This window comes from Embiotoca jacksoni, unplaced genomic scaffold (assembly GCF_022577435.1).
Source record: "Embiotoca jacksoni isolate LCO1_2020_lvr unplaced genomic scaffold, fEmbJac1.0.p SCAF_2, whole genome shotgun sequence".
In the NCBI taxonomy this organism is placed as follows: Eukaryota; Metazoa; Chordata; class Actinopteri; family Embiotocidae; genus Embiotoca; species Embiotoca jacksoni.
In genome coordinates this window covers 19413745-19432908 of record NW_027185340.1, presented here as the reverse complement: position 1 = coordinate 19432908, position 19164 = coordinate 19413745, and the positions used below count along the sequence as shown (strand labels likewise).

Genomic DNA, 19164 nt, shown 5'->3' with positions numbered 1-19164 from the left:
ATAAAATAAAAACAATTAACAGTCTTGACAGCAAAGTGTACAAAACCAAAGTGATCAAATCAGAGCTCGAGTTTTTTCTCTGATCGTGCATCATGACTGGATGTGCAAATCAAGAAGATTTTGTTTGATGGGTAAGGCCATTTTTATATTGATTAATTAGTCAGAAGTATGTGGACATTTTAACATTACAAATGTGCGTGATAGTCTATCCATCCATCTACTTTCTACTGCTTATCAGAGGTTGGGTCTCACTGGCAGCAGGTTGAGCAAATAAGTTCAGACGACCCTCTACCCAGCAATATTTTTCAGCTTCTAACAAAGCAAGGATCCCGAGTTTTCTCGAGGTCAGATGAGATAATCTCGTCAACATGTCCTTGGTCTACCCCAGGGTCTCCAAACACTTAGACTTGCCTCCTAATCAGACACCTGAACCACTTTTTTGTGCTGTTTTTGACAGAAACTCCATCTTAACTTAAGGAAAGCAATCCAACATTTCCCACGTCGTCAGACCTAAAGGTGTTGACTCTGATCCCAGCCGCTTCACACTCTTCTGCAAACAGCCCCGAGTAGATTCGGGTGATAGTTGAACATCTCATTTAACAATGAATGCACAATCTGTTGCTCATGCAGCATTTACTTGTCTTTCCACTTGATTTTGGAACTTGGCTGCAGGATGTTTCTCCTATTCAGCCATGAGAGCATTAGTGGCAGCTTTAGCTGATCTGACTCCCCGCTAAGGCAAGTTAAATTCTTCCACTCCAAAATGGTAAAAACTATTTCTCTATGGACTTTGCTTTGTACCCAGGGGCATGCTCATGCCAAACAGTAAAGGGGGTGCCTTTTTTTTCGTCGCAGTAGGGATGGGAAGTAAGTTACTTCAATAACTATACTTTCAAAAGTACTTTCAAGTTTTTTTTCTTTGACATTTGCTTAGTTGTTTAAAGGTTTAGCCCTAGTTATTCTTGCATATTATGACACTGTGTGAGTTTATAGAATCTGTTATTTAGAGTGATACATATTAGAGATTTAACCCCTGGCCATTTTGTAGTATATCCACCTGAAATTCATCCCCAAATTCAGTCAGTAGAAACTCCACAACTGTAAGGTCAAAAAGAACAACCTTTGGCTCTATGGATAAGAGTTACTTAGGAGAATTCTGAAATACCATCTGTATCTTCGTTCCCATCACCAGCCTAGAGGGAGATTTGAAAATCAGCAAAACAAAAAATTTGACTTCCTTCTTCTCAAAACTGTAAATTATAGAGTAAAAAGCTGCATCTCTGTATCTTTCTGTGGTATACAACATTTAATTCAAAACAAGAAAGAAAGAAATCAGTTGCTCATGTTTATTAGAAAGTCTAATTCATTTTTATTTCCCCGATACCCAGATGAAACATGAATTTCAGTAAACCCGAAAGAAACAAAAAATAAAAACAGCTTGACAAGTACATTCTATTTCTCAATATTTGGAAATCGTGAGTTTGAGGCGATGGATCTAGAAGTGCACTTAACATTACACAAGTATGTGCATTGTAGCAGTTGGTTGTTGTCATGCACACACACCGCCACACAAGATCTATGTAAACATTGCTGTGATAGTGAAATAGTGAAGAAATGATTCCACAGGGATCAAGTGAATCGAAAAACAATATAAGCCAATGTTGCTTTGTGAATGTGGAATGTAAACCATGAATATAAAAAAAGATTACTGCCTTGAAGAATGCCAGTCCTGCATGTACTGATTTATTGCTAATCTCTCTCCAAGATATTCATATATGTTTCTTGTGTAATTATAAAACTGCATTTTTAAAAATATGAAAATTCGTATGATGTCATTGTTCCAGGAAACTTTACAAAATGCACTAACAACTCCATCTGTAAAACAAACATACTATGTAGCACCAGTAAGTTAAAACAAATCATGCAGCAAATTGTGTTGCCTCCTTTCTTTCTTTTTGGGAAAAAGACTACTTCAAGAATTTTGGGGATAAAGTTCATGTTTGTGGAATCCAGTGCAGCCACCATTGCTTTGGTATTGCATCCTTACAGTATGGCCACTTTGGATGGTTCTCCCCAGAATCCCCCTCAGAACAGAGGTAAAAGCTGGCCATGTCTGTCAATCTTTGTCCTATCTTCCTATTGTGGCGATGACTCCTTGGTTGATCGGTGCTGGTGATGAAAGGAGAAGAAAAACACGGTTAACCCCTGTACATACTCAAAGATATATTAATTTAGTATTGTACTCTATTAATATTGTCAGAGTGGACAGTTTAACAGAATTTTAATTTCAAGAATTAATTCCTTGTCTAAACCAAGCGCCAACCAACAGCTACGTCATCCATCCATTTGTAAACGACTGTTATGAAGCCTCGAGTTTGGATTTGGCGGTGCCATCTTGCTAATCAAAACAGTTTAGAGACAGAAGTGACCATATTTGTATGAGCTGGGGGGGAGCGAACAGTAGATCTAACTCGATCTGATTGGAAACTTGACAACACTACATCCCTCCCAATGATAGCCTTAACCTGACTGCACCACAGAAACTGTCAATCAAACAGATACGCCCCGAAAAAGACTGCTTTTTGAAGTTTTTTTTCTAATTAATGACAGGATTATTTTCAGTTGGACCTCCAGAGAACTAATAAGGAGTGATCATAGCTAACAACACTGAAATAACTCGTGGAAAACTGTATTGACTTAGATTTTTTTGGGAGTTTATGGAGCCGGAGGTTTTCTGGAACCAACCTCTAGTGGCACATCCCTACACTACACATCCCTATTGCAGCTTGAGGCACCTTCACATCGGCCTCATTTTTCCGACCCGGAAGCTACGTCCACTTTTATATACAGTCTATGGTCTAAACATGAGGCTTTTTTTTTTTTTTTTACCCATGATGCCACTTGTCCGCTAACAGCAGATTTGTGTCTGTTATACTAGTTGTGGCTAACGGGTAATTAATGGTTTTCATGTTCGTGATTGTCGGTACAGGTCCGTGTTACATACATTTGTCTCATTTTCACATGTCTGCGATGTTCCATGTAGACCCCACGGTGGATGTTTGTGTGTAGTTTACATTTTTAGACCGCAGATACAGTCTGCACAGAAAGCATGCTAACTACATGTACACCAGAAAACGAAACTGCTTGCTTTGTGCACAGTATGTATGTCGTTATTTTCATGTAATTTGGCAGTTATCTGTCATTGATACTAGGAGATTAATATTTGTAAAAAGAAAACATGTACCTGGTTTTCCACAAGCCTTCACACACTGCTCATGTGTTTCGAAGCGATTCTGGTTCCCACCGCAGCCTCCGTACCAGAAGCGTGTGCAGCTCTTGCTCTGGCCATCGTAGTGCCACTTGAGGACAAATTTGGCACAAGTACCTTCTTCTTTGGGAAGCTGGCAAATATCCACGTTTGTGAGGGCCGCTAGGAAGGAAGTGACCAACATAAATAATCAGTGAAAGTATGCAAACACACGCAATCAGAAAGCAGTCCAAATGTGCTAAATTACACTTTAAATATGAGCCTAAATGAATACAATGCTCATCAGTTAATGTATCATTACCATTATACATGATGATGATGATTGTGCCATAGGCTTGTTTGTGTTTGGAAATTCAGAATAATCCACTTAAACGTTTCAGGGATTGAACCAAATCACTTCCAGGAGAGCTGACTTTTATTTTTCCATAATCATGTGATATAGCACATTCTGTTTAAAAACATTTTATAGCTGTAAGTATCTTGTGGCAGTTTACTCCAACACTGACAAACACTGACAAGGCACTGACAAATTGAACTTGACTGTACTAAGACTGCTGCCCAGAAAACAATGAAGCACTGAACAAGGCTTTCCATTCATTTTCTCTGTGGTTATGACTTGGCTCGCTTGCTCGTCAAAAGGCATAACTTTCGTATTTTTCCACGCTTGGCTTTTTTTTTTTTACTTGTTCCATCAGTCATGTGGATCATCTGAGGGGCAGCAGATGAAGGCGGGAGCAATTGTGGTTGAATACAAAGGATTAGTTGTTTTACAAAGCGAGCACAGTTTGTGGAAATCAAATTATGTAACAGTGACATAATATGTAGGCTCAGAGACTTGATGTCTGGATATATTCCCAACATAAGGGGTGGTCTAAAGAGGTTTGATTCAAATCATGCTTTGATATGCATTTTTTAGTGTAAAACTAGACCAAGAAGGACATGATTCTTTTCTTTCCTATTAGATCCTATTTGCTTAAAATACACATGTGCCCACATCAAAGTCAGTTATGTCTTCAAAAAAGGGGATGAAAGGGGAAGGAAGTGTAATTTAATATTCCCAGAGAAAAGTATTCATCCTATTCAAAGCGTAACATTTTCAGTAAGTAGATATCAGATCTTACCAGGAGCCAGGAGGATCTCCACCTGTTCAACCTGCTGGACCTCTTGCTGAGGCTCCGGCACTGTGGAAACAAAAACATATAAATGTGGTTTCATCTTAAGGAGCACATTTCATCAGTTCCTGAAAAAGTATTAGGAGCATTTTGAGCATAGTGTGAATAATTTTTGACAGATAATTAAAGAAGTGATCTTCAGGGGCAGGTTGCTTTTCTTTTCCTACTTTCCCAGCGGCTTACCTGACCTCATGCAGTTTTTCAAGCAGAGGGCCTCAGTGTCGAACCTATTGTCATTGCCTCCACAACCTCCATACCAGAACTGTGTACAGAAGCCGTTCTTTCTGTCAAAGAACCACTTAGCCTGATAGTCTTTGCACGGCATTCCAGGGTCATAGTCAAGTGAGCATGGGTCTGCAAGTTCATTAACTAGAACATGCAAAACAACACAAGAACAACAGCAGTGATGGAGGACAGACAGGGAGAGAGGATGAGTTAGTGTTAGGATTTAATGTACAGCTACATGAGACATACAGCAGGTGGTGTCTACTATTAAAGAGTTGCAGGTATAAAATTCATATCAGAAGCTTAGGGGTATTCAGAAGGTCTTGTGTGGTCAAATTTCTACTTACAGAGGAAAAGAAATGGCATTCATCATGACACTACATTCCACAGAGATGTCAGAATAATTATTAGGTTTTGCATTCAAAATGTAAAAGTTGTCAGTAGAATTAAAGAGGATTAATTCTAAGTTTTTACAGGTGAATTAATAAGTTAGTTAAAACTACAGTTACTATTAAATGTTAGTTCATTTTAGTTATCATCTATTTGCATGATTTTGTAGAGCAGGTTATCAACATGTGACCAAACCTAATTAGCTAAGCTAATTACTATAAAAATCCAACCGCAGAGCGCTAGAAAAAACATGTTCTATCATCCTCAGATATCAGTACAGCACTCATTATCTTTTATTAAAATCAAGATAGCATTACAATTTTCATAATCAAGTGCATTGGTAGAGAACCATGGCTCGTCAAAGACCCTCCTGAATTTACAACCTTTAATTATGTTCTCATGCCTCAGTCATGCCTAACGTTATGTACTTTCCATAAGAAGCAGCTGGTCTAAAAGCTCTTTAATGTTTCTGTTTTCGAACTAAAGGTTTTCTCCGAAGTAACACAGATACTGTATTGCAACCTCCGCTGCCTTGTTTGTCACAACACATCATAGCAATCATTGAATTTACAAACCAAGACTGAGTTTGGGATTTCGCATGATTTTCTTAATTACCTAAAGCATGTTTTGGCTTGTACTCATGAGTTAACTAACAGCACATTTGTATCATAGTTTATCGTAGTTAAACTATTGCTGGCATTACAAGCTACAGCTTTATGTTCTCTGAGTTGAACCATCAGGTTTTATTTACATGACTAACATATCGCCTTGGAAACCCAGTCAAACACAACCCTATAGAGGCTAATTCAAAGCCAAACACATCTTTAGCCCTTTTTGGGTACAGCTCCAGCACATTGTTGTCCTGTTATGCGGCTGCAGATGAGTTCAGAGGTCAGCAAAGATGTTTCCTAACACACAAAATACAGACAGACACGCGCATGCACAGTCACTCACCAGTTTCTGGTTTGTCCAGTGGTGCGGTATTTACACTACTAGTGTCTTGGCTGGATGGCTTTTGCTCTGCTGCTTCTGTGAAAAGAAAAAAACAGTCATGCAGGAGCTACAATAATGGACCAATGTTCGACAACTGCCTGAGAGTTTAATGTTTAGGTTTAATTTTGCTGTATTTATTTGCATAAAGACCAAGAAAAACATTTGCACTCGTGACATTTAAATAACTTTTTTTTATTGAGACCACCCACAAACAAGGAAAAAAATATATCTTCAAAACAATTAGGAAACACATTTTTAAAATGTATCTTGTGGGTTATTGACTGTAAATTAATAGTAGAATTTTTGTATTCATTTTGGATCAAATCTACGACACAAATCAAGTGTAAATATTTTCTGGAGCAACTGTTGGTGTGTGTGCATAGACTCACTGGTCGTGATGATGCCCTTGAGGTTGGAGACAATCTGTCCCTCCGCTGTGTAGGCCGTGACGACAGCATGATATGTCTGAGCGCTCTCCAAGTTGTCCACAGAAAGCTCCGTGCCCGACACATTGGTCTTCAGCACCAGGGCGTGGTCGAGCAGCCGTGTCACCGCTACCTCAAAATAGACAAAGAGCTTGGAGTCTGGGCTTCTCCAGCGCAATTTCAAGCTGCTGGAGGTGACATTAGAGACGTGCAGCTCCTCTGCGTCTGTGGGGTTGAAGACGAAGTGGTGTCAGGGCAGGAAAAAGGGCAGTAAAAATCATAGAAACATGGGTATGTTTATACTCTCAGTGGATGAATGTCCAGCCATGTTCATCCATAAATTTAGAGGTAATATTTATTTTGTGAAGAGTATAACAAGGACTCTTAAAGAAGTGTAACCAATAGTGCGGATTGCTTATTGATGGGCAGCCAGCCAGTGTTAGCAATTAGCTCCAGTATGCATGACTCGCAGTGAGTTATAACTGGTAGCACTTTAAACTGACATTGTGTGCAGAAGTAGTTGAAAGTAATCTTACCCTTGTGCTTTCTCTGATGAACTGCTTGGTGATTTTCATGCTGTTTCTGATGTTTCCTGTAAATTTAACAATGTGTTGTGAATGAAACGTCCAACATTCCCAACAAATTACCAAGGAACAAGGAAATAGTGTAAAAAAATAAAAATCACAAAACGTACTCCTTTTGCTGTGTTGGTATGAAGGGTTTTTTTTGTGGCTGGTCCCTCTGGAACCAGTTGCAGTTTTTGGAGACTTCAGGTGACATGTAGAAAGCATTTTCAACTGAAAAGCAAAGTAGCATAGGGCTTAGATGGACCTTATGCAACTAATGGCATGAATTCAAATTGTCAAGAACAAACACATATCCGAACTTTATTTATCATTGATACCTATCTTGAACTTACTGCTGATATACTTTGGCAGCAGCTGGCCAAAGTTCTGGATGTGTTTGCTATACAAGTGTGAGATGCTGTCCAGCTGCTTGAAGAAGACATCCGTAGGCTCGCTGGCCATGCGTGACAAGACACGAGCATCCCGAGAACTCAAGGTTGGACCCACACCAAAGATGACCAGGAAGTAGCCTCTGCACTTGATCTCAGTGGCAATACGCACCAGCTGCTCCTCGTCCTCTTCCACGCTTCCCGTCACAAAGAGCACGAGTACCTTCCTGTCACGTTGGTGGGGCGCCTTCTCGAACACCTGCTCGACCGTCGATTCGATGGCCGCTGCCAAAGCTCGACCGCCTTCCAACTGCGGCGTCTTCTCCAGCAGGAATTTGATGATACCCTGAGCTGAGTGGTGCTCAGTCAAGCCAATGTCCACACTGATGGGAGAGCCAGTTTTGTTGTAGAGGAACTCGTAAGGAGCTTGCTGGACCACAGACACTCTGGCATGGTGAACGGACAATGCGGGATCTGAAGACACGTGAAGTTGCTCCACCATGTAAGCTATGTAGCGTTTAATCTCTGTGAAGACGGTTGGGTAGGTAGACTCAGAGCTGTCCATGACAAAAGCCATGTCGATGTCAACGTCCGAAGTGAAAGACCTCCTATCTCGAGTGGCCAATGGGGGCTCATAGTCACATATTTGGTCTGGAGAGCAGATATCTAAAGGAATAAAAACGAGGCAATGTATTTAAATTCAACAAAAGATGCATTACGATCACTCATCTTGTTTAAGCTGTTCTCTTTACTTATCAATACTTTCTTATTTTTCCAAAAATACAAATGTAGCAATGCGTCTGCATTTACGGCCCAAATTTTTTTTATTAGAATGAAGTATGCAAAAATCCCTAATTTTCCTCTCAATTTCCACTTATACCTGAATTTTCTCACAAAAAGACAATAAGCCTTAACTGTTATGTAAATGTTAATGCACACATAAACACTGATCTTACCAAGGCAGACATGGCAGTTCATAACCTTTTTGAGGACTGAGTTGTACTGTGCACTTCCAGCACTGGGAAGGACAATTACCTGGGCCAGTGCAGTGTTGTTGACCTGGTGTACAAGAAAAATAATTAAAAAAATAAAAAATCACTTAAGACATAATTATGCCTTACAATTCGACGTGCTGTAAAGAAGAAGTTCCCCTTTGAGATATCGGTTGTTTCTTATTTTACCTGCACTGCCCTGCTGAGTGCTTTGTCCTCGCGGTTGACCAACAACAGAGTGGCGATTCCAGCATCATGGAGGCGGAGAGCTGCATTCGTAATTTTTTGTGTCTGACCTGCTTGGTCGCCAACAAAGAAGACGGCCACCTTCCTCATGAGGAAACCACTGCGCACCCTCTTGAAGGTGTTCTGGGCCACGAAGCTCATGGCTGTGTCCAAGCTGCGTGGCTTTCTGGTCTGTGGGATCTGCAGCCCCTCAATGCGCTCCACCAGGGCACGTTTCTTCATTGCGTCGGCGAACCGGATCTCAGTGGTCACTTCACTGTTGTACAGGGTCAAAGCAACACGAGCTCCTCTTGGACAATTACTCTCAGCAATGGTAATGTCTCTGACAAGACGCACGACTGTGTCACGCATGTTGTTGAAGGCGGGACGGCCAAGGCCTTGAGAGGTGTCCAGAGCAAAGGCCAGCTCAGTGGGAAAGAGAGGGCACTCCTGCTGACCTAATGGTGTGCACATAGAGGATTTAGTTCTCTGCATAGTAACAGATACAGAAATTCAGAGAAAGACTTATTATCCAATGAAAACTATTTTTGTACTTACCATAACAGCAAGCTGGTAAAGAAAATTTAATAAAACATGGTAAGATATTTTTGTAGCACTAAGCACGAACATCATTACCTTTCAATATCATGACATTATTGAAAGGTATTGAATTATACTTACGACAGTTGTCTCTGATCTTCTTGACCAGGTCACATTGCTGAAGGGACAAAGAGACATTAAGAAACTATTGGTGTAATTTGTAGACACATGTGAAATGGATTTTTGCTCTGTTTGTTTATTACAATTTATACCAAGAAATGAGCACATACCACAACACCTGGTCCTCTTGGTCCTTTGAGACCCTGAAAGAGGTGAAAACAGTTGCATTAACAGCTGAAAATGGATGGATGATCAGCCAGTACAAGAAAACATCTTACTTTTTGTATTGCTCACACTATATGACAATTATTTTCCTAATCATGTTAAGAACTAAACATTATAACATTTTGATGTATATACTGTGTGTTATAAGTTAAGAATACTCAAGCAACAGACAAATCAAGACTGTATGTATTGTAAATGATAAATAAGAATATTCTGCAAATCAAAGTTTTAAGATACTTACATATGGCCCAGGATATCCAACCTCTCCCTTCTGTCCGGGTGTGCCAATGTTCCCAGAGACGCCCTGAAAGAATTAACAGCGAGAGAAGAGAATTCACTTTGAAAGTAATTCAGCTATTAATACTTAAAAACAGAGTTTGACTTTTCGGGTTCACTCTCTTCAAAGACCGAAAAGGCATTTTTCTGCATTCAGCTCTTTCACTGCCAAGAATGAATGGCTATATATATGAAGGAAACTTCATCTAACCGGCCTTGAAACTTACCCTCTGTCCACGATTTCCTCTGGGTCCAGGTCCACCTTGGGTGCCGGCGTCCCCAGCTGCTCCCTGAAGTAATAGAGGTAATGAGGTAACGTGCACATGACCAACATCGAAAGGTAAAACCGTAATCGCGAGTGTGTAACGCAACACTTTATTTTCCAACCTCTGCCATCATTTTACTTTCAAACTCAGTGTTTTTCATTACCTTGGGTCCTGGGAATCCTGGGAAGCCTTCATCACCCTGTCAAGAAAAAAAATATTCATACTTTATGTATTATTTGCATCAAGATTGTACCATTTTGTATGACTGCATATGAAATATGTAAACAAGGTTTATTATTGATTTGATGTCTTGAAATTAGCCACACTTTCAGTTTATCATATACAAGATGTCACAAAACACTTACCCTTCTTCCTTTAGGCCCTGCAACACCAAACCCATCTCTACCATCTTCACCCTGTGAGGATGAGTAGGAAAAAATGTATACATTCTTGGTAGAAGAGGGAAAGCAAGAACAACACCAACCGCTCCCCTTTTTCCCTACATTAAATCACTTGATATTCAATGTTATGGTACCATTCAAGACTAAAACACAATGAGTTCCCTCATTAAAAATGCATCACATACTCTTTCTGATATACAAGCCAAAGTGACTTAAGTCATGACAGTGATGGAAGGAAACTGCCTCTTTGACGTGCAGTCCAATCGAAACAGCAGATCTGAAGTTCTACTGCCAAGACTTTCTCTTCCAATTATTTGATAATCTAATCAATTTGACTAAACCACGTAGGTCTCCTATTTTTGCTTTTAAAAAAAGGTTTAACCACTTTTACATAGAGTAGTGGTAGTAGTAGAGTAGTGCATGCAAAGAAGATGCGGTTTCTTTCTTACGGGCTCTCCACGGGGGCCAAGGGGTCCGAGAACACCCTTAGGTCCTGGCTCACCAGGCTCTCCCTACAAAAAGACAGAGATGAACAGATACAGAGAAAAAGACAGAGACAGAAATAGATTTAGATTCAAAGATGATATCTAAGTAGGATGGAAATATGTGTCTAAGCTGTCAGGGCAGTTTATATAGATTTAATTAAGCTCGTATGCCTTCATGTTTTCTCAGTGCTTTCCTGTTGGCTCAAATGGACTGCACATGTGTGTCCAGTAATGTGAGAGAGCTTTGCTTCAGCCAGAGCGTTTATAAATGAAACAAGACTGTTATTAAAGAATATAAGCCCTGCCACACTATGTCCCGTTCAGTACCTTGCGACCAAGTGCTCCTCTTCTACCCTTTTCTCCAGCAGGACCGGGGCTACCTCCAGGACCCTGGACAATAAAACATCAGGACATTAGAGTCAAGTTTAGAAATTCATTGACATATAAAAATGGACATATAAGGGATAACTCACCCTTGGTCCAGGGTTCCCATCCTCTCCTCTGGGTCCTGGTGTACCATTAGGTCCAGAAGGACCCTTGAAAAAGACAAATCACACTTCAATGATGCACTAGTTTCTCTCATTAGAGAACTGGATGAGCTGGAAATGAAGTCACATTTGTGGATATCCAGTGACAGTCCAGTCAAAACAATTTGTCATGTTGCTACCACAACCAAGATAACTATCAGCAGTTATGTCAGATGACAGCATTCACTCTGACAAATGTTTTGGCAGGGTTGTTTGTAGACTGAATAATCTGCCAAATTTCATGAGAAGACTGACAAACTTACTCTGGATCCTCCAATACCAAGCTCTCCCTGCACACCATCACCTCCTGGCTTTCCGGGATTTCCCTTTAATGACATGTAAGCAGACATATGTTACAGTAACTGTCATTATTACAGTATTAAGCTCCATATCTTATCACCAAAAAGGTACTTACAGCTTGTCCTGGTGGCCCCCGTCTACCATCAGCTCCCTATAGTAGGAGTAGAAATAAGTCTTGGTTAACAGAAAAAACAGTGGAAATTAAGAATTCAGAAAAGATTGTGATCACAGTTGTTTACCTTTCTTCCTGCTTCACCCGGGCCTCCCTTCTTGCCGTCGTCTCCAGGCTCTCCCTATCATTTTAGAACAGATATCCCAGTGAAACAAACCCATACAAAGACACACACATATTTTGTTTTCCTCTTTTGTAATACAATGAGCTCAGGGTGACATTACCGCTGGTCCAGCATCACCAGGGTCTCCTTTAGGTCCTGCCTGGTTGTTATCTGTTCCACTTGTTCCCTATTAAACAGATATCACTTTTTTCAATTTCTGTAATATTCAAAGACCCTAAAACACAATTTTCTCCATGAAAGCTAAACAAGACCACTCACTGCCTGGGAGAGTAATGTCATGCAGAGAAAGATACACAAACAATGACATAATAGATAAACAGACACAACACTTTTTTCTACTCAGCACTGTTTGAAGAAATTTCCCCTCGGGGATTAATACAGTGTATAAAATAAAAAAAATTAAAAAATTAAAGCCATCTTCTAGTTCACAAGTAGTGGCTATTAAGAAATAAATTAATGTAACTTAAAGGCTAAATGCCCTCATGCACTCTCATCCATGTACTATGTATGCATACAATACAAATCTTCTGACATTTGTCAAGTTTTTCACTCTATAAGTATGTAGTAAAGTATATAATCAGTTTCCACAATACTGACAGGGTCTCCTCTGATTCCAATTTCTCCAATGTCTCCTGCTTGTCCTTTGGCACCTTTAGGACCCTAAAGAGGAAGAAAAAAATAGTATTTATCTGCTCTAACCCTTCAAACAAATACATTCATAAAAAAGCTACAACTGCATTCAGTCACTCACTCTTCTGCCAGGATTTCCTCTGTCTCCTGGCGGCCCAGCAACTCCACTTTTGCCCTGAAAATGTATCAAAGATGGAAGTTAAATCCAATGGACACGCACAAGTCAAAGCAGACTCACTGTATGATGTGTTTCGTATAAATTGACTGAATGAAAAAAATCTAATATGACACACTTACCTCGCCTCCATTTATGCCATCAAGCCCAATTTCGCCAAATTCACCCTGTGAAAACGTTAGTTCGTTACGTAATTATTGGTTCACGTTTCTGCTTTGTCTAATAATACTGTTAAAAAGAATAAAAACACTCACCTTTTCTCCCGAGTAACCACGAGAACCCTAGGCAGAAAAAGTAGAGTGTTAAATCATGATATAGCTTAAATAAAAATTGTATTATGTTAAATTCCCCCATTATAATAACAAATTGAATTACAAGTTGATGTCAAATTCTTTACCTTGACACCTCTCTGTCCAGGACATCCCTGGAAACCCTGAGTTCCATTCACACCAGGGGGACCTCGCTCTCCCTGTAATTACACAATAAATACTATGACATACACTGACAAATTACAACAGGGGTGAAATCTGAGGGGAGAACACAATGACGCCAAAAACAAAAACATACTGAACAGCTTTTATAGATCAGAAACAGTTTACAGAGTAAAGACTGGGACAACAGACGTTAACAAAACACTCAAACTTACAGGTCCACCCTCATCTCCGGGATGTCCTTGGCTTCCTGCAAATCCTGGACCACCCTAAAAGACAAAAGTACCGAATTTTTGCTTGTGGTAAAGTGCTTGGGAAGGAAACGTCTTTCCATTTTTTTATTTCTACATAAAATATACCTTAGACCCTGGTTGTCCAACTCCTCCTCTGTCTCCTCTGGTGCCGGTACATTTGCATGGCACTCCACAGCACTCCCTCTCTGCGATATTGTCCTATGCAGGACAAAAAACAAAAAAAATTAAATTAGTGTTTGGAAAAGAACAATAAAAGACAGTAAAAAAAAACCAAACTATGACACATTAGTACACACCAGTTCTTCCATAAGTTCGTAGTCCAAGTCCATGATGTTGACTCGTAAGGGTCTGGTGTACCTGAAGCCACGACCAAATTCTAGCAGCAAAGCCTCCTCAAATTTGGGCACCCGCTCCAGCCCAACCAGAATGAAACTGTTCACTCCTGTTTTGCAAGAGGTCCAGAAAAATATTTATCCTCAATGCCTGCTTCTTAAAGTGTCACAATTTCACATATGTTCGTGGTAAAGATACGCAGAGTTCAGATTGCACTCTATCTTTCTTTTTACCTGATAGACGAAGCTCGTCAACTCGCCTTTTCATTTCAGCATATGGTGCATCAATACCATCAGTCAAATGAACTACAACCTTCAGGGGAGAAGAAGAAAAACATAATTCAGTCATACTTTCTTACATTTCCATGAGTTATTTAGTTGGTAATTTGAAACTGGAGATATCCCAATCATGTTTTTTTCTAGCCCTGATCCTAATCTGATTTGATGGATCTGAATATTGGCTATCTGCTAATACTGAGTCCAACTGAATTCTTTATATCTGACACATGTAGCTGTAGAAAAATGATTGATATATGATTGGAAGATTCACTGGAGAATGCAACTGCTGAAACTAAACGTGCATCAGACATTTTTTTGATCTGCTTTATTTTAGTGGATATAATATTCCTAGAGTAGCCCTGACAATAATCCTTGGGATCGGTTTGGGACATCTCAAGTTTAAAGTGTTTCGGTAACCAACCTTGACAGTGTTGTCCTGTCTGACTTTGAACCTATTGGTGTAAGCAGAGATGGTCTTGCCATTGAGGACAAAGGGGCCCCGACTCCGCAGGGCTCTAAAGGCCTCAAACAGCTCATCAGCATTATTTGTGAAGTCCAGCTGGACGGGCTCAGAAGCAGAATCCATAGCCAGCATGCCCACTTGCACAGAAGGAATCTGCCCAGACGAGCAACTGATAGATGCCATTTTCAAAATCCTCTGCAGAATGGCACCCATCTTGCTCTGGAGGTTGGTCTGAGCACTGAAGATGTTCTGTGCAGACACATCAAAGCCAACCAACACCTCTATGTTGCAGGCTATAAAAGAGAGGATGGCGTCACTATAGACAATTTTGGTCATCCACAGAAAACATCTGAAAACTTTGAATTCAAGTAGAGGAATAAAATTGAAGCAGGTTAGCTATAAATTTGGTTAGCAAGGAAAATAATCCTGTCTCTCTTACCTTTAGATGCTTCTTCCACACCAACACATAGCTTCCCATTGACTTCATCATCCAAAGTCTCCAGGATTTGTTCATTGAGCTCTGAAAGTTCCAGGAAATTGCTGGCTCGGGCCACAGTGGAGGACTCACTTGCTATGTTTTCCAACTCATCCTGAATGTTGCCCACTCCCACAGCAAAGATTCTCATGCCTTTCTTCTTCAGACCAAGGGCTGCTGTTTTGCTGTCATCGGACGAGCGTCCTCCAGTGACAACCATAAGGATCTGAGGAGTGCCCTCATCCAACCTACTGCCTTTTTGTTTGGTAAAGTGAACATCTTGAACATGGCGAATGGCAGCTCCGGTGTTTATTTTACGTCCACCTTTGTACTCTATTCGGCCGATGGCGCTTAGAATGTCTTGCCTGTTCTTGTATGTGTTGAGGTAAAAGGCGTCAGTCACATCTGTAGCATATTGTGTCAGGCCAATTCGTAGGTCGTCTCTCTCATTGAAGAACAGATCAATTAGGTTGATAATAAAGCTCATTACTTCTTTGAAGTTGTCCTTGCCCAAATTAATGGAGCCATCCACCAAAAACACGATATCAGCCTTTTTTGCCGGAGGCAGGCCTGCCGCTAAAAGGGAAACAGGTATGGTATATTTAGATATCTATCAATATTGAAAACAACAGCAGTTTTTAGATCCTCAAAACCTGTTCTAATTATCTTAGTATCTGTACTATGTGTCCATTTATGCATAACTTACTTGGAACGTCTGGAAATATTTCCTCAGGGAGGGATCCACTCAACCTGGCAATAAACCTCTCCTGTATTGATGGCAGACCAGGGAATGTAGGAACCTGAAGAACATCTTCTGAGGTGGTAGCAATTTGGTTTAGCTGCCTTGTGTCAGCACCAGCAGCTCCAATACCAATGCAATTGACTCTGGAGCCCTTAAGCAGAGGTCCATAGATGGAAACATCTTGAGGGGAACGTCCACCTGTGAGAACCACAAGATGCTGGGAGGCCTCAGTCTGCCGAACACCAGCAGAGGCTTTCAACTCATTCTCTATGACATACTGGATGGCATTAGCCAGCTCTGATGACCGTCCACCCATCTGACGAAGTCTTTTGACCGCAGAGATAACAGCTGGCTTGTTGTTGTGTGAGTTGAGTGAGAATTCTGTTTTAACTTGGTCTGCATACTGGACCACAGCCACACGCACTTGATCAGGCTGCACATCAAGTTGTTGGACAATATTGAGGATGAAGTCACGGATATGAGCAATTCCATCCTGTCCTGTGTTTTCTGACCCATCAATAAGGAAGATGATGTCCTTTCTGCCAAGATTCAGGTTGGCTGCAAAACAAGCACAACACATAGAAAGAGAAACATACTTTATTTTGAAATATATACAGACAACCATTTTTTTATTTCAAATTCTACCACTGTAACAGTGAAAGATAAAAGTGAAGTGTGAAAGGTAAACGATGAAGACTTTCAACTTGAAGTTAACTTAAACTTTGAATAGATAAATATGTAGTATTTCTTACCTAGGTCGACCGAGGGAGGAACATAACTACTGATGATATCAGCGGTGGATATTGTTTTGACTGAATCAAGGATCTGTGACTCCACTCGTGGAAGCTGTTGGAAGTTTTCAACTGTATAAGCAAGGTCTGGCTTTAGGGAAATCTGTTTCAGTTCATCTGGGTCCGCATTCCTTGAACCAATGGCAAGAGGTGCAATCCGGTTTCTCTTAAGTTGGTCAGCTGCTGTGGAAACATCATCTGTAGACTTGCCACCTGTAACTACGATGAGGAACTGAGGCACGCCATCCTCAATGCGGCTTCCTGCCGACCTCTGATAGATGTTTCGGGAGACCCATTCAAGCGCACGACCTGTGTTTAGAGAATTCCCTCCTTTGCTTCGAAGTTTCACCACAGCCTGGCGTACCTCATTTTTGGTGGAGAATGCATTCAGAAGAAATTCCAATTTTGGTTCATCGCTGTACTGCACCACTGAAACTCGGACCTGATCCAGTCCAATATCCAGCTTCTCCACAACTCTTCTTATCATCTCACGGATGGAAGGGAACTCACTCCGCACCGCTGTCGTGCCGTCAATTAGAAACACGACATCCCTCTTTTCTCCTCCTGTGGGCGCTGGTGTGATTGCTGCTCAAAATGAATGCGAACAAGGAAAAAGGTGCCATCACTACAAAGTACTACAGAGTTCCTAACAGATATAGTGGAGTTAAAGTATGACGTACAGGGTCAAATCATGTCAAATATCATGTAAAGAATAAATAATATATAGAACTTCAAATCTGACTTCAACACATAGTATAGTAATGGAAGTGAGGTGTGTGAAAATGAGTTTAGATTGTAAATATGACTAAATTTAATTGAGTCAAATTACCTGTATAAGTTGGGAATTCTGGACGCATCCTGGCAATGTCATCATCTGACAACTCAGTGAGAGTGGTGATTAAGTTCTCTTGGACTGTGTACAGGCCAGGGAGGTCATCCACGGTGAAGGCAAAATTGGGCACGTACGAGACAACTCGCAGTTCGTTTGGGTTAACATCTCTGGTTCCAATGCTGATGGGAATAACTTTAGATTGTTTGAGGGACGACGCTGCACTATTGATATCATCTGAAGAAGGCCCGCTGGACACAGCGATCACAAACTGCGGAACGCCCTCTTGCTTCCTGCTACCACGTCCTGCTGTCAGCACATCCTGACTGACAACCTGCAAGGCCTGACCCAGGTTACGTTGTCTTCCTCCTCGCTGTCTCATTTCCCTGACTCCATTCAAAACACCTTCTTTGGTTGTATGCGTGTTGAGATACATGTCAGCCTGAGCATAGTCACCATACTGGACCACACCAATCCGGATCTTATTCTCGCCTACATTGAGACTCTCCACGACCCTGCGGATAAACTCCTGAATGATGGCAAATTCCCGTCCAACACCATCCGATCCATCAACGAGGAAAATGACATCCTTCCGGGGGCCCTGCGACTCAGCTGAAAGAGAAACAAAAAAGATGATATTATGCTTTGCTCCAGGAATGATGTAAATATTCAGCAAAAGTTCAAAGGAAAATTGCAGAAGCAAATATTCATCAATATCTGATAGCCTTTTAAAAGCATGTTGGACTCCTTGACTTAATAACATGAAGAAAAGCTGAGGCCACCTTATTACACAGAAGATGTGATTTCCAAATGTGTAGTGTACATTCAGGAGGTCAATTATATGTTCTTCCAGTTTCGAATGCCAAGAATGCTAGTTGTAGATTTGATTCTACCTTCTCTTTTGATCAGGTCAGTAAAAAAAAATCACCAACACTGGCTTTTTTTTTACCTTTGGTAAATTGCTCAAATGTGCTCTGTTCCGTCCACGTCGAATGCAGAGACCCTGAATGAGGCTTTTTTTCCCCTTTCAAACTTTACTATTTTTATGTTTTCCATTGCTTTGCATATGCTAAACTGAACTAAAAGTCTTCACATTTTTCAGAATGCTGCAGCTAGAATTTTTACTGAAACCAGGAAATTTGACCACATTACATCGATTTGAACTTCCGTCCATTGGCTTTCTATCCATGCGTAATTGAATTTTGCTATGTGTGTTTGTGTAGTCTGTCCTCTCTTTATGACGTCTTACATGTTTGGCGACAGCTATAAGATGCTCAAAATCCTGTGAATCTAAATATACTCAAGTTTGACTTGATCTGATAAATTTGGAGATAAACCCAACAACCCCAGGACCACACTTTTCTAACATCTCTCAAACTATGAACAGTTTCAAAATTCATTTATTATATTGCTTTATTTAATTTTATTTACGCAGTAGTTGCTATCTTTCTGCTGTTGCAGAGTAACCAGAGTTACACAATGTGTTCAATGCTGATAACATGCTTCAGTTAATGACTACTGCTTGTGAGTTTAGTTTTGCAACAACACAGCTTGTGTATTCAAGCTCTAATACAGTCAGCTTTTTTGTCTGTGATGTCACAAATGGCTTAGCAACATCAAGTGTCAGCCAGCTAAATCCCACAGGTCAAGTGACACACTACGAGATGTATTAGTTAGTTATT

The 19164-nt window shown here is 40.6% G+C and overlaps 1 protein-coding gene across 1 annotated transcript in view; it reads right to left on the bottom strand.

The window, feature by feature from the left end:
- Window positions 1-1332: 1332 nt before the first annotated feature.
- The window catches only part of col6a3 (collagen, type VI, alpha 3), a 98059-nt gene continuing 80227 nt past the window's right edge, over window positions 1333-19164 (bottom strand). The window contains exons 8-46 of the mRNA XM_069154953.1: window positions 17483-18094; window positions 16615-17238; window positions 15827-16420; window positions 15085-15696; window positions 14604-14938; window positions 14138-14216; window positions 13868-14013; window positions 13677-13769; window positions 13533-13586; window positions 13284-13355; window positions 13141-13167; window positions 13009-13053; window positions 12833-12886; window positions 12679-12741; window positions 12182-12247; window positions 12025-12078; window positions 11901-11936; window positions 11749-11811; window positions 11432-11494; window positions 11286-11348; window positions 10923-10985; window positions 10438-10488; window positions 10236-10271; window positions 10034-10096; window positions 9772-9834; window positions 9476-9508; window positions 9327-9363; window positions 9204-9215; window positions 8610-9103; window positions 8385-8487; window positions 7393-8094; window positions 7168-7270; window positions 7010-7065; window positions 6438-6698; window positions 6010-6084; window positions 4624-4809; window positions 4390-4449; window positions 3245-3430; window positions 1333-2169 (exon numbers count right to left, since the gene is read on the bottom strand). Of these exons, the coding sequence (XP_069011054.1) occupies window positions 2129-2169; window positions 3245-3430; window positions 4390-4449; window positions 4624-4809; window positions 6010-6084; window positions 6438-6698; window positions 7010-7065; window positions 7168-7270; window positions 7393-8094; window positions 8385-8487; window positions 8610-9103; window positions 9204-9215; window positions 9327-9363; window positions 9476-9508; window positions 9772-9834; window positions 10034-10096; window positions 10236-10271; window positions 10438-10488; window positions 10923-10985; window positions 11286-11348; window positions 11432-11494; window positions 11749-11811; window positions 11901-11936; window positions 12025-12078; window positions 12182-12247; window positions 12679-12741; window positions 12833-12886; window positions 13009-13053; window positions 13141-13167; window positions 13284-13355; window positions 13533-13586; window positions 13677-13769; window positions 13868-14013; window positions 14138-14216; window positions 14604-14938; window positions 15085-15696; window positions 15827-16420; window positions 16615-17238; window positions 17483-18094 (6380 nt within the window). The 3' untranslated portion in view covers window positions 1333-2128. The remainder of the gene's footprint in view (window positions 2170-3244; window positions 3431-4389; window positions 4450-4623; window positions 4810-6009; window positions 6085-6437; window positions 6699-7009; window positions 7066-7167; window positions 7271-7392; window positions 8095-8384; window positions 8488-8609; window positions 9104-9203; window positions 9216-9326; window positions 9364-9475; window positions 9509-9771; window positions 9835-10033; window positions 10097-10235; window positions 10272-10437; window positions 10489-10922; window positions 10986-11285; window positions 11349-11431; window positions 11495-11748; window positions 11812-11900; window positions 11937-12024; window positions 12079-12181; window positions 12248-12678; window positions 12742-12832; window positions 12887-13008; window positions 13054-13140; window positions 13168-13283; window positions 13356-13532; window positions 13587-13676; window positions 13770-13867; window positions 14014-14137; window positions 14217-14603; window positions 14939-15084; window positions 15697-15826; window positions 16421-16614; window positions 17239-17482; window positions 18095-19164) is intronic.